Below are 14,069 nucleotides of genomic sequence, written 5' to 3'. Positions count from 1 at the left end.
GGTCAGGACTTTGCAGTGAAATTCTAGCGGATGGTTGTGTTTGTGGCAGTTTTGAAGTAGTTGCAGATGTTCTGAAATATCCCAGTGAGGACAGAAGGTTTGGAGAGCAAGAATTGTTTGACAGTTTTCTCATGGTGTTGAAGAGGAGGAGGAGGGTCCTCCTCTGCCGGTGAGCACTCTACTATACAAGGAGCTATCAGAAGGGAACACATGAGGGGAGAATAATTACACTTATGAACTTATAAGGATTTCTGTAACAATAACACATTAATACATAAATGTCACATCTTTCTTTAACTGGATAAAAGGTGAATTTAACTTCTTAACACCATAAAATCTAGCACTAACAATGTGACTGTTATTTGGAAAACACTTGAAAAAATTCCATTTCTTATATTTAGGTACATTACAAGAAACTTACATTTTCAAAATACAGTGACAGTGAGCCAGCAGCTAAATGGAATTAGGCGTCATTAATCTGATTATTTACACCTGATCTTTTGTTGTAACGTGTACAAATGTCTTCTGCGGAGAAGCGGTCCACAGTTAATTTCTATAATGTAAAGTACAGTGTACGAGGGACAGACATTGCTTTTTGTATTGTGTGACTTTATTAAAAGGAAACTTAGTGTTGCTATATCCTGCACAAAATCCTAATTTCACATATGGACACATGAACACCTTATTTTTACAGTATAACACAACAACAAGACTAAGAGACTAAGGTCGTGGACTAGACCTTTTTGCTTGATGAAAGTCTAGTATAGAAAAGTCTCAAATAAATGCATTTCTGTATTTTTGTATTTTTATTATTATTTAAGTCAGACAGTGTGCAGGAGCTTGTTCTACATGTCTCTTCCCTTTGCTGTTTTTAAGCATACCAATGCCAACATTTCAGTCATTAGGTCCTATGTTCCCCAGCTCTAGGGTTAGGATTATTTGACCTGAACACAATAGAACGGGTAATGTGTATGAGCTGGCAAACTAAGGACCCTGGGAACAAAGATGCAGCCCCTTTCGCAACTGCAAATCAGTAAACTGGTGGCATAGAAAGTCACCAGGGTCAGCAGGTTCACTCTCTGGGCACCACAGATATTTATACCAAACTTTATGACAGTACTTGTCAAGGCATGCCGCAAAAACAGTTGTTATTATGGAAAGTTCTTTCACATGCCACTTCTGTACAAGGGAGTATAAACAAATTATGGTGGTCGAGCCAACGATGCAGTAAACAAGTTCAGCTCCTGTGTTCTCCAAATTATTTCATAAAAGTCACATTCTCAAAGCCTCCTACGTTGTTTATTGCTGATCACGCAGATCTGTTTACACCAACATAGAACTTAAGCCATCCACCCTGCTTGTTTTGAGGTTCTTTGAAAGTGTTGGATTATCCCAGATCTGTTTTATGTTATTTATGATCTACACAGGTAATATATATATAGATAGAGAGAGAGAGAGAGATAATATGTATATATATAGATATAGATATATTTATATATATAGAGATCTATATATAGATATATTTATATATATAGATATATACATACATATATACATATATAGATAGATAGAAAAATAGATAGATGTTGCTCTTGTTGGGTACCTAGATACTGTAATAGTGTTTATTCAAGGCCCAGTGAACAATGTTTTCTTTTCATTACAGGCGATCGGGCTGCCAATCCAGTGACCACAGTTCAAGACTGAGTTCAGCATTTGTAGGTTTGAACCCACTGGATATTTTTAAGGAGACCTCAGGACAATTTCCAGGCATCCACTGGATATTTTTAACAGGAAGTCGGGATGTCTCCCGCCACGTGACGACCCAAAAAAGTATTGTTAGCCAAAATAGGATCTTTTCCTGACACTAACCAAGAGCTGTTCTAGTCTAAACTCAACCAGATTATAAACACAGCGTTGTAACAAGATGAAGGTGAAAATTGAATCTAAAGAATTTTAAATTGCAACAAAAAAAAAAAGGTAGAAACTTACACTGCCAACAATGCCAGTGGGTTGTCTTCTCATAGACTCTAATCACAGGAGCAGATGGAGGATGTGAGTCCTACCTGTTGATGGCGGTATAGATGGGGACTTCTGGTGGGTCAGTGGCACAACACAATCTCTTGATTACCTGCAGGAGGGAGATCGGACCACTAGAGGGCGAGCTCCACCAACAGATTCCCCTCAACAGAAAGGAGCACCCTTTCTTGCTTTTTCTGAAGGTTTGTCAGACCACAGACCACAGACGAGGGATTCCGTAACGGGTGTTTTTATTATGTGTCATGACTCTTCAGAATTGGAATGGAGGCTCAGTGGCCCTTAGAATATGTTTGATTGCCAGAGATCTCTTTCAATCACCTGGTTTTACATCAACTGACCCATCATCATGTTTAACTTTAAGAATATCCACACATTTCTATGCTACAGACACACAGTGGATACTCATTCACACACAGGAACACAAACCCTCCAGTGGTCCATAAACCTCCCTGACACCCCATTCTCTCTCTTTCTCTCTGTCAGTCTGGGCTGGCTGCCAGCTCAACCCTCCCTCCCTTTCTCTCCCTTTCTGTCTCTCTCTGTCTCTCTCTCCCTCTTTCAGCCTGGATCTCTCTCTCTCTCTCTCTCTTTCTGTGTATTCTGTGCATACCAAGCCGAGGCTCACAATGCTGCGTTCACCAAACCAAGTGGCTCAGATATTTGCAGTGATGTCGCTGTTCCCAGACCTCCCTCTCTGTGGCGGACTCCCCCTGTGAGGCAGTGCAGGGACTCACACGCCTCTGATGGCAGAGCAGGGCAGGCGGACCGTGCCAGAGGAGAAATCACCTGTTTGGGAAATCTAGAGCAAGGGAGGACACACAGAAAGAAAAGAAGGAGGAGCAGCAGAGTCTTTGCAGAGCTGAGGTCTCGCCCCACTCACTCTCTCTCTCTCTCTCTCTCTCTCTCTCTCTCTCTCTCTCTCTCTCTCTCTCTCTCACTCTCTCTCTGTCTCTCTCTCATATGCACACACACACAACACACACACACACTCTCTCCCCTCGCCTCTCCCTTCTTCCCTCCCTGTTCGTCTGCGATGCTGGTGTGGTGAACAGCAGGACACTCTCGGCTGAGCTGCATGGAGGCACAGGGAGGGGCAGGGAGCCCAGGTAAGAGACGTTTTTCTGTTTTTCTCTGTGCATCAGCTTTTGTCACACCACTCGAGTGTCTTTGTCTTTTGAACGAGTTGTGCGCTGAATAGCAAGAGTCTTCCTTTTAAAACAGGATGTCCCAGGTGTTCATTACTGTACTGACACTTTATAAATGGTGAAAAGAATCTAGTCTAGTCAAGTCACTGGAAGGTACTTCTGTCTTTGATCATTTTCCTCACCGAGGATCCAGTTGTGGAGGGTTCATTCCCACAATTAAGCTTCGTGTTGAATCCATTGCCCCAGCAGGGCAGGTCTTTTTATATCCACACACTGTAGGTCAGCCACACAAAAGCTGGACAAATTGCTGGACAATAGTGGATGCATATGGCCTTTGTGTAAAAGCCGTCCAAAGAAGCAGGCGCTGTGTGGCAGCGCTGCACAAAACCACTATTGCACTGCAACAGCTACAAATTCAGAGGTGTGATTGTTGATCTTCATTTGATCATGACCATGCAAGGAAGGTTAGAACAATACCTCTGATAAGTGTAAAGATCTCATCATCATTCTCATCATGTACAGAGGGGTAGTTTTTTTGTCTTGTCTATCACATTAGCTGCCTTGGAATCTACAGTGTGCCATCAGCCACTATTAAGATGTTGCTTCATTACTCCCTCAGGCTAAAACAACATCTCTGCAGCCATTACAAGGTAGAAATTCAGCAGCTACCCACAATAACAGTATACTTTTTAAATGCAGGGACATTATTCTCCTGCCATGGATTTGTTCACATAGTTTATGTGACCACTACCTGTTCGTGCTGATGGCCCATGACAAATTGTGATATTATTTGTTCATTATAATTAGATTTTGAATAAGAGTGAACATCACTGTTATGATGTGTCACAAAGTGTGACCTCCTGACAGCAGTGTTTGTTTGAATGGTGGCTGTTCTGAACCAACAAACCCAAACAGGACCAGCACTCAGAAATAAATAGCCTTCTTATTGATTGCGCTCGAATCGAACTCGCGCTTCAGCGAGAAGCCGTCATCGGCCTCGTTCTTCTGAACTAACTGCCACTCTGAATTAAGGAATTAGCGGCAGATAAAACATTACCAGCTTGTGGGGATTAGAATTAATATGGCTAGAAAATGCACCAAGAGCAGTTTAAACTGTTAGGGGGAAATTCATTCCTGAGTGCACGGCATATTCGGTCATCTATTTTCAGAGAAGTGGGCATAGAAATGCTCATTAGAGCACATATTGTGTAACAAACAAGCATGACTGTGAAGTACAGAAGATAAATGACCTGACGAAAAAAAGGATGTTGGGGTGTTAATCCCTCCTGCCCCCGCTACAAACAAGTTGATTGATTTATTGAACCGAGACACCAAGTTTGAGTCAACTTTTGGCCGGCGTACATCACATCCTCCCTCTCTCCTTCTCTCTCCATCTGTCTGCCTGTGTGTCTCAGGTTAGCTGATTCACAGACAGTCACGGCTGCTGGCTCCAGACATCATCAGCCGCCGCCTGATATGCCACATTTTCTGATAGCTGAGTTATATTCCAGTTATTTACTTTGCTTTTCTCCACAGCCGGGCCGGCAGGTGGTGGTTAAATCAGACCATCTGTGTAAACATGTCGTCCTTTTACATGCTGATAATACTGTGACCTTCTTGAGGGCTCCTTTTCTTCTGTCGCTGATTAACATTCTGACTGATAGCTCGACTCATCTTGTTGTGCCTTGTGTCTGAAACCGGAGACGTTTTTGTGACATGAAGTAATGCCACGCATATTTCACATTTCCTTGAAGAGTTCATTACAAATGCATTTAATATGCATCTTAATGAATGCAGCTCCTGTAGCTCTTAGTGATGACATTTCCCCGGGAGCGAAAGCTGATTTAATGGATAAAATTAGAGCTTGGATGTGTAATAAACTGCCTGGAAGCAATGCTAGAAAGGTAAGGGGAATAACAGTAATCCGGCGTGACTTTTTTCAACAAGTGCTTGCTGAAGAAAAGGTGATGGAAATGGAAACCAAAGCTGCCAGCGGATAGTCCAAATATTGAACAACCATGTCATTATTACAGCAGAGGTAATGCTATAGCCCACAGTTTGTGTGGACTCCTCGCTGCTTTGGAAGCCAATCAATAGCTGAGCAATGAGCACTCGGCCTCTCAGGGAGGGAGGAAATCAGAATCCCTCATTTTTGGGCTTGTCCTCGGGTGTGATGCACTTTTCATCTCAAATTAGAAATTCAGCTGCAACACACGGGGAGAAGAAATGGCAGAAGAAGCCATCTGCTCAGGCCCATCAGGACGCTGATGTACTCCCACACTGCTTTCCATCAACTCTGCATGTCATCATATAAAAAGCCATACTGGTGTCGCTTTTTGCAGGAATGTTGCTACCCACACTTCTCGTACATGAGAGACTAACATAACACGTTATGTTATGTTTTGATATAGAACTGGCTTAGTGCGAATAAATCTGTTGTATGATTTTATCTAAAATGTCCAAGAGATGTAGCAACAGAATCACCTGTAATCAAATCCCTCATACAATTAGGAAAGGCGGTTTCATTTGCTTGTTATCATTTTTGGTCCTGTCCTGATCTCACTCCGTCTCATCATCACGTTCCCCACTGTGTTGTCATCGGTGACAAACAGGTGAGCAGTGTGTGCATACTCCGGCATTTGAAGGGATGCTATTTTGAGTACAGTCTATTTTCAGACTTTGTTAATAGCCTGTGTGAACTTGTTTTTCTATTTTGAATGGATGTTTGAGAGGCGCTCCGAATCTTCATTGAAACACTAAAATGTAACAACTGTTGAATTAGACGTCTGCCCACAGCCGAGAAAACTGATCTCTTTTCAAGGAATCGCAACGTTTATGAATCAGTCGGCACTGTCCACACGCATGCAGACACAGTGACAGAAACTGATACAGGACTGACAAAAGGCAGAGTGTGGAATGTCATAAAGAATGTATCAGAGGGAAAGAAAAGGAAAAAAATTGGGTGTTAAATTGAGACATTAACATTACAACAGACAGCTGAAGCACTTATTTGAGGATTCATGTCAGGGTTTAGATTTGGCAATTAAGAGCTGAAACATAACATGGTTCTGTGGGGAGGATAATAACTGAACATGGCAGACAGACGCCGGAGCAAACATTCAGTTCTTTCAGTAAATGGGGTCGCGTAACGTAAGTGATTTCTTCCCCTTCATTACCCATTGCATTCATTGCATTACAAGATGCAAAGGCAGAACGGGGATGTTTGAGGAGCAGGGCCGAAAAATCCAAAAAGAGGCTCAATCGTGATACATTTGTAGTGAACTAGAAGGGCAGCTTAGAGGGTGTTTTATCATGTGTTATCTACCATAGGGGCATCCAAGAGGGCACTTACGCAGTGTTTTTGCAAACATGGGGGGCACCGGGGAGGGTGCGATTGAGTCCACCGTTGACAAGCTGTGCCTTCATGGATGTAACTGCATTTTCTTGTTCTGAGTTAGAAATGAGAGCTACAGTAAGTTAATTAGATCTTTTATTAAAAATCTAAAAACAATCTTTGATCAACCTTCTCGCTCTGTTTCTGCACTGATAGAGCCCAATAAAGACATCCAGAAGCTTCTGAAGCCCTCCAGCTCAGGTGACCTATCCAAGGAGTTGTTCCACCACCCAGCGGGGGAGGAGGAGGAGGAGGGTGGCCTGTCTGGGCCCACCGCTAGTCTGCTGCACATCACCGAGAAGAGACGTGAGTACCTGAGCAGAGGGCTGAAAAGAGGGGTAATACTGAGGATGTGAAATGGTGATGATGAATATTCATTGGCGGTAAGGAGGTGTTACAGGCTAATTCCGGGTGAAAAATGCCTTCAGCGGGATGACTGATCATTAGCGAGTGTCTCCAGTGGAGAAGGGGATGAGGAATGCTAAGTAAGAAGGGGAGAAAAAAAAATCCTGCTTCTGTTAACGAAGGTCTTATCAGTGACAGTACTGGATCGATCTTAAAAGTAGTAAGTTACAATACTTTGTGAAGCACTTACACACATTTCACACGTAAAATTCTGGAGGACATCCTCGCACAGCTGAGTCGAGGTTGATCGTCTCTGATCTTTGAACCCGCTGAATGGTTTTAGTTATTCTGGTCCCACATTCTCAAAAAACCACTGCAGCTTAGCCCTCAGCTGAAAGGACTCATTGTGCATCAGACCCATACACAGGCTTCCCTGTACGTGTCAGACTCTGAGCCCAGGGCACGGATCCACAGAGGGCTGCTGAGGCTACACGGTGACAAGGCAACCTTTATCTGCTTCACTAACTCGGACTAATGTATGTGTCTGTGCGATTTAATGTGACCCACTAACTATCCGTGTCACCTAGCAGGTCAGGTATCTGGCTACATGCAGAGGGAAAGAAAAGAAAGATCTCTTTTCCTGAGAAAACATGTACGCAAAATTGATCATCCCTCTTGTTTCAGTGCATTGATTCTCACCCCCCTCACTGAGAGTTTGGATTTAAAGCTGCGCCTGCTTTTTGAATTTTATTGTGAGAATTCAATGAGTTTTTTTTTGTCCACAGCACTACAGAGCCAAACTCATCTTGAGTGAAAACCAAATTTGTGCCTAGTGCTGCAGTTTATCTCCAAAAAGAAGGGACCACAGTTTTTCCTGAGTCATCTGCACCATTTATTTTTAGGCGCAGAGCAAACATCCTACCCGAGAAAAAAAGGACAGACATCTTAATCATCCAGGAAAAGGCAGGTTGTCTGTTAATGAAAAATGACAACATGCAAAGCAGGTAGATGCACCAATACATTCAAGCACATGTAAGACTGCAGTGCGGATAAATTGCCTTTTTGTTATTGTGATTGGGTGGATGTACAGGAATGGAAGATTAAAAATTTATGGTGACTGCTGTGCTGGGCTGAGAGCGCAAAAAAAAATGTTTATCGGTTTTTGTTGATCTGTGATAGCAGAGACTGGGAGGCGAAGAGAGAAATGTGGGATTCAAGTTACGGAGTACATCCTTAATCACAATGTTATAAAAGTCGCAGAAGCTGATCATTTTGAATAATGTAAAATGTGGGAAAGAAAAGTGTTATGATGAAGTGATGCTGCAGAGATACCCTGGCCTACACATCTTGTTGTGCAGATGTAAGAAAACGTTTTTTATCCTGATTTCAGTTGTTTCTTAAAGAACATTTTTTATTTTGATGCGAAAGTTCCTGCTTATCGTAAATCCAAACCAACGACAAACATGTTGAAACATTTAGATTTAATCTTGATGGAGATCCTGTGCTTTCTAGGTAAGGTGTAAGAAAAAAATGCTAGGGTTAGAAAAAGACTTTAGAATTTAGCCTAAAATACGTGTTATGGTCGCCTAAACAGGGCTGGAAACTGTCCTTGGGTCTCCTTAAAAATACCATGTGTTGTCACACTGCTGTCGTTGTCTGTAGCTCCACCACCATCCCCTTCACCTCCAGATATGTAAGTCAGGTGATAAACATGTCATGTGAACATGATGGGACACGTCTTAAATATCAATGTGATAGGTAGCCTATGACACCCGCAGAAATCAACGTGTCCGTGGTTTGCAGAAATGCTTACTTTTAGCCTTTTATCCTCGCGACTGTGCTACATTTTCAGCTAATTTTCCTTCATCAGAGAGGTGAAAAAAGCTTGAAGTACACGTACTAGAGAAGAGCATATTTTATTTTGACTTCGTTTATCTCACATGTTGTACGGACAAAGTGCCTGTTTGCTCAGTCACAGCGAGGAAAGAAACACTTCCAACAGAATAAATTGTTTATAGAAAATACTTCTTTCTGGTCATCATTACAAGCTGCTCGTGCTGGACCGATGACCTCGGAGCCAGCAGCGAGGGAAAAGGATTACACAGATACAACTTGCAGGGTGTGCGTCCTCTCTCAGCTCTCTCATCCCTTCTCCCAAATGTGAACTCCTCCCTCTCACCCATCCTCCCTATTCTTTGTTCCTTTAGCCCATCCTATCTGCACCTTACCCAGAGAGTGAAGAGGGGAAAAAGGGAAATAAGATAAAAGCAAAACGCCTTTTGATACTGACAACATGCAAACAGTTATTTTTCTCACTGTGATATTCTGATTCAAAAGGAAAACATATTAGGTTTTAGTAAACAGAAGGAGCCTTTATTTCACACACACTAACTACAAAGGCATGAATATAAAGTGTGACATTGTGGTCATGCTGAAAAAATAAAGATATGCCAAAAAAGGAGTTGAAGACTGTTTGCTTGCTGTATGAAGAGCTAGTGGTCTGCTCCAGACTCAAAGTCCTTTTTTTTGTCTCAGCATGAGTTCTCTATTGTCAGTCCTCCCCACTGGCATCTCAGAGCTCCCCTGATTGGCTTTTGAGATGGAGGCAGTTGTTTCAGTGTGTCTGCCTGGGAGAGAAAACGCACTGATCAATTATTCAAGGAGAATAGGGTGTGGGAGAGGAAAAAAAGAGACAGGGGGGAGAGAGGTGGTTTAAAAAACAAGCGCAGCAGAAAGGGAATAACCTTGTAGCCAATTGCAAATATTGGCAGCAAATAGTGCTGCTAGTTTAACAAAATACCTTCTTTCCTTTTCGTCTAATTCTTCTCCCATCCCCTCCCTCTCTTCTTGTTTTCACATTTACCTTCATACGAAGCATCATCTCTCCCTCTTCGCTCATCCTCCTGCCTCTCCCTTTTTTCTCTTCATCTCCTCCTCCGCAATTTCCAGCCTGCCCGTCTCCGAGCCTCCAGTTTCTTCAGTCATCCTGAAAAAAGGGGGTCAAAAAAGACAGATAGCTGTGAGCAGGCACCTCCCAGCCCGAGGGAAAAGTAGAATATATTCACAAACACAGCCGAGAACGAATCTAAAGTGATGAAAAATGTGAAATGATTTTTTCTTAAAACTTGCTTTGTATGATTCCTGCCAATCAATAATTGTATATCACAGTGTTTCTATAACCAACCGCAATCAGTCGAGCAGACTCAGGAGATAAAAGCTTTGGATGTGAAATATATCTGTCTGTTGAGTGCCGAGCCTTTCCATTGCTGCTGTGTAATCATACGTGGTGCAGTGGTTATTGGTTTTGTAATGGAAACTGGTTATCTTAACTGTGTAATGAAGTGCTGTGTAGCTCGAGAGTCTTCAGAGGGATAATATAGTCTTTTATTATATGGGAGTAATTTGAAGTCCAGCTTCAGATAGCTCTTTCCACAATCCAGTGGGGATGTTGAATATTTATTACTTAATTTATCCGGAAGGCAGAACAAGCTTAGCCTTTAGTGTGATCAATAAAATCTAAAGATAGTCTACATATTAGTGGAAACCTGTGGGATCGTGACCAGCAGGGAGAGGTTAAACTGGCATGTGTCATCTGTTTGGCGGCTGTTAACTGCTGGATTTTTGGGTGACTGACTGTCACCAATACTCAGATAGATGAGTCAAACTTTCTTTGATCTCAGTTAAAAGAAATCATCTTTACTGCAGGCTGCCTACTGCTTTATGCTGGAGTACAGACAGGACAAGATTTCTGGAGTTTAAGAAGAACCAAATAGGATTTTTATATTGACGTGCTGAAAACATGTCCTCAGAAATCCAACATCAAAGCGTGCGGGGTTGGTTTTTAACGTGGGATAGCATGAAATATGTGAGTATTTCAAACTTGTTACATGTAGAAACAGTGCTAATGCTATTCCGGATGCTACTGTGCTTCAGCAAACTTTATTTCACTATGGACTTGGATCCTTGCTTGCATCCCCTTCTTTGTTTTTTGACATCTGAAGAAGAAGAAGTTTGGGAATATCTGATGTAGTGGAACAAATACATGGGGACTGTGATGAAGCCCTGAGGGATCCCACAGGTCATCACTGTGTTGTGTTTTATTGGGAGGTCAAATCTGAGATGACATTTGCCGATATGGGTTATTTTTTTTGTCTTATAGCATTTGATGACCTGTGAATGAAGCTCCACAATCAACTATCTTACAAATTGTTTACAGTTTAAAAGGGTTAAAATGGCGCTATCACCTCATTTTTTCTCTTTCATGAGTCTTTACCTTTTGTTAGCACTCCTTCATCTTTTCATCATCATTTTGCCTTTTTTAAATATAATTTCACGTGCAGCATTTGTATGCTGACAACACGGTCACTGGCTCTGTAAATATTCATGCATGTCATATATCTACCGTGGTCTTGGCCTCCGTGTGACCCAGTCTTTGGTTCAGAGCAAGACAGCAAGATATTTTGAGTGGAGCAGATGGTTTGGGGTGAAATAGAGGACAGCCGATGCGGGTCTTTGTGTTTGATTCTCATCAGATGGAGATGGCTCATCGGGATAACTGTATTGGCTTGAACATTTTTAATTGCTTGTTTCACATTCGTATTCTCTCGTAGCCACTGCTTCCGTATTTGTTATTCTGAGGGTCTCCCGGCATTTTAGGTGTTCAGTGTTTTTAATTTGTTTGAAACATGACAGCCACTCCTTCACCTCGACGATCAGTCTTCTTTTAATCAATACGTGCTCTATCAGGAGGACGATGCAGGGAATTAAATGTAGCAGCAGACAAAGAGCGGCAGGAGAGTGGTCTCTGAGGTATTGTCTTAAACAGGCTGACAAACAGCAGGAAGACGACATGGGGTAATAACAGCTTTCAACCTGTCGTGTAACCCGTCGTTTTCTCCGCAAAGTCACGCCCACAAACATCCAGCGAAGTGTTTCATTCAGACTTGACGTTTTCCTGGCAGGCAGTACCACACTAATTCATATGGAAATACAAACACACCTCGGTCTGCCTCAGTGCCGTCTGCAAACATCTTTGTCGCTATCATGGCAGATTAGTTCAGCTCTGTTACGCAGAATTGGTTCCCAGCTCAAGTGATGCTGAGTCAAGCAGATGTTCTTCGACCCCTGCTTGGTTTTACATATGTAGGCTTCGAGTAAATTTACTTTACATACATTACATTAAATCTTTAGCACCGGAAGGCAGCCTGATTGAAATGCTGAGCCCGGCACGTCGATGCACACACCACATGTGAATATCACCCCATGGTGTTTAGTAGTGTTGACTCCAGCCTGCTGAGGAACGCTTGTGCTGAAACGAACAGGTGCAACACACCCAGGAGAAAGATGGAGATCACAATGAGTTAAGGAACTCGCTATTTTCATCTCCGCTGACCTTAACTCTTGTTTCAGACTGACTGCAGTGCTGAGCTCAGAGGCCGACTTAAGAAATCTTCTGTGCATGAAACATTTCTGAAGTAAAGAGTACAGAACAGATGTACCCATAAAAGTGGATAAAAGAGTAAAGATGTTCTCTGTTGAAATCGATTTTGCAATAGTGCTGCGAGAGCCAGCTATTGATCTGATTATAAGCACAACAGAGATTCCAGAGCGCCACACTCTACATGATGTGCTGAGGAGTTCAGTGTTCACAATCAGTTCCACTTCCCCGACTCCTCTTAAAAGGCTCACTCTTCTGCACTGTCGGCCCAAAACGACTGGATCCTTTTAATCTCTGTATTTTTAAACCCTGTTTTCTGTCTCTGCCTCCTAGAACCACTGAGTAGTGTTTCTTCGTTGGAGGTGCACTTTGACCTCCTGGATCTGACTGAGCTGACTGACATGTCGGACCAGGAGCTGGCCGAAGTTTTCGCTGACTCTGATGAGGAGAACCACAACGAGTCCCCAGCAGGTAAGGCATGCTTTATTTACAGTAAATAAGAATGACAAAGATAAAGGCGAGGGCGACATTTTTAATAGCATTTATAACTTAATAGATTCACTTAAGGTTTGTGCACAAAAACATTGCATGGAAATGTGATTCTCACTGTACATTCTCACAACATTTTGACCAAGGCAGGAAGTTCAAGCTATGCGACGCAAAGAGGGTGCGGCAGTGGCAGCGTCAGGATGTTTGAAGGGCAGGGGTAAAAAAAAAAAAATACAAAGGGCACCAGCTGTATGCAGGGGGGCACCAGTGCACAGCAAGTCATGACATATTTATGGTGAAGGGAAGGCACGTCACCACTTTTTGTCCACTGGAAGGACGCCCTTGAGCGCACTTTATCATGTTTTGATTACCACTAGTGGGCACTTTCGCAGTGGTTTTTCAAACTGGTGCCCCCCCGTGAGTCCACAGGTTGGGTTTTAATTAATGCCAGATTTAAAGGAGCACTATGTCGTTTTGGGGAATGAATTTTAATCACATGAGAAAGATCTTCATTGATTGATTCTTTTCTTTGTTTTCATGACTGAATAAACTGAATAAACAAACGTAGTAAAGTTCCATACTGTTTGACTTTGTTCATATGTGGCGGACCCTGCCACCTTTCTAGCTTCAAACAGTGTCCTGGGGACTTGTTTGCTTGTTTATTCAGGGATGGTAAAATTTGATATGTCCGACTTTGTGTTATTGCCTTATTGATACAGTGAAGATTAAAATTCTGATTATGAATTGTTTCCCCAAAACTAGAGAGTGCCCCTTTCACACAAATTATTAGAAAGAACTTTTTGTGTAGCAAGATAGTTTCTTTGCGCCCTTATGCCCAGCAGCTTCATTTAAAAATAGCTCGGTGAGATGCACTTTCAAATTTTATTGTTGAGGGAAGCATTTCCCAAATTAAATCTCCTCCCTGCAGTCCTTTATCTCAGGATATTCACATCTTGTGCAGAGTTTTTATATCATTATATCCCAGCGGGGTCTTAGAAAGGCCTGCTGAGCCATAATGACTTTAAATGTCACGTGACTTCTTCAAGGATTTATCAAAAACATTTTTCACAGTGTCGCGCCTAAACGGCCATTTTAACATTGTCCGACTCTGTTTGATTCTCACCTTAAACAGCTCTATTTAGATTCTATCACTGAGGAATCTGATCCTTCTGGAAAGCAATCATGAAAGGAAGCAATGTCGTATAGGACCCAAATTAATCAA

The 14,069-nt window shown here is 42.3% G+C and overlaps 2 protein-coding genes across 2 annotated transcripts in view; one reads left to right on the top strand and one right to left on the bottom strand.

Annotated features, from left to right (window-relative positions):
- Positions 1-2,610: 2,610 nt before the first annotated feature.
- Positions 2,611-14,069, top strand: part of dbndd1 (dysbindin domain containing 1) — a 21,063-nt gene continuing 9,604 nt past the window's right edge. The window contains exons 1-3 of the mRNA XM_030414181.1: positions 2,611-3,143; positions 6,733-6,882; positions 12,692-12,829. Of these exons, the coding sequence (XP_030270041.1) occupies positions 3,113-3,143; positions 6,733-6,882; positions 12,692-12,829 (319 nt within the window). The 5' untranslated portion in view covers positions 2,611-3,112. The remainder of the gene's footprint in view (positions 3,144-6,732; positions 6,883-12,691; positions 12,830-14,069) is intronic.
- Positions 9,418-14,069, bottom strand: part of LOC115580173 (AFG3-like protein 1) — a 25,476-nt gene continuing 20,824 nt past the window's right edge. The window contains exon 18 of the mRNA XM_030414180.1: positions 9,418-9,550. Coding sequence (XP_030270040.1) covers positions 9,433-9,550 — 118 coding nt within the window. The 3' untranslated portion in view covers positions 9,418-9,432. The remainder of the gene's footprint in view (positions 9,551-14,069) is intronic.

This window comes from Sparus aurata, chromosome 4, assembly GCF_900880675.1.
Source record: "Sparus aurata chromosome 4, fSpaAur1.1, whole genome shotgun sequence".
NCBI classification, from domain to species: Eukaryota; Metazoa; Chordata; class Actinopteri; order Spariformes; family Sparidae; genus Sparus; species Sparus aurata.
This window is presented reverse-complemented; position numbering and strand designations above follow the sequence as displayed.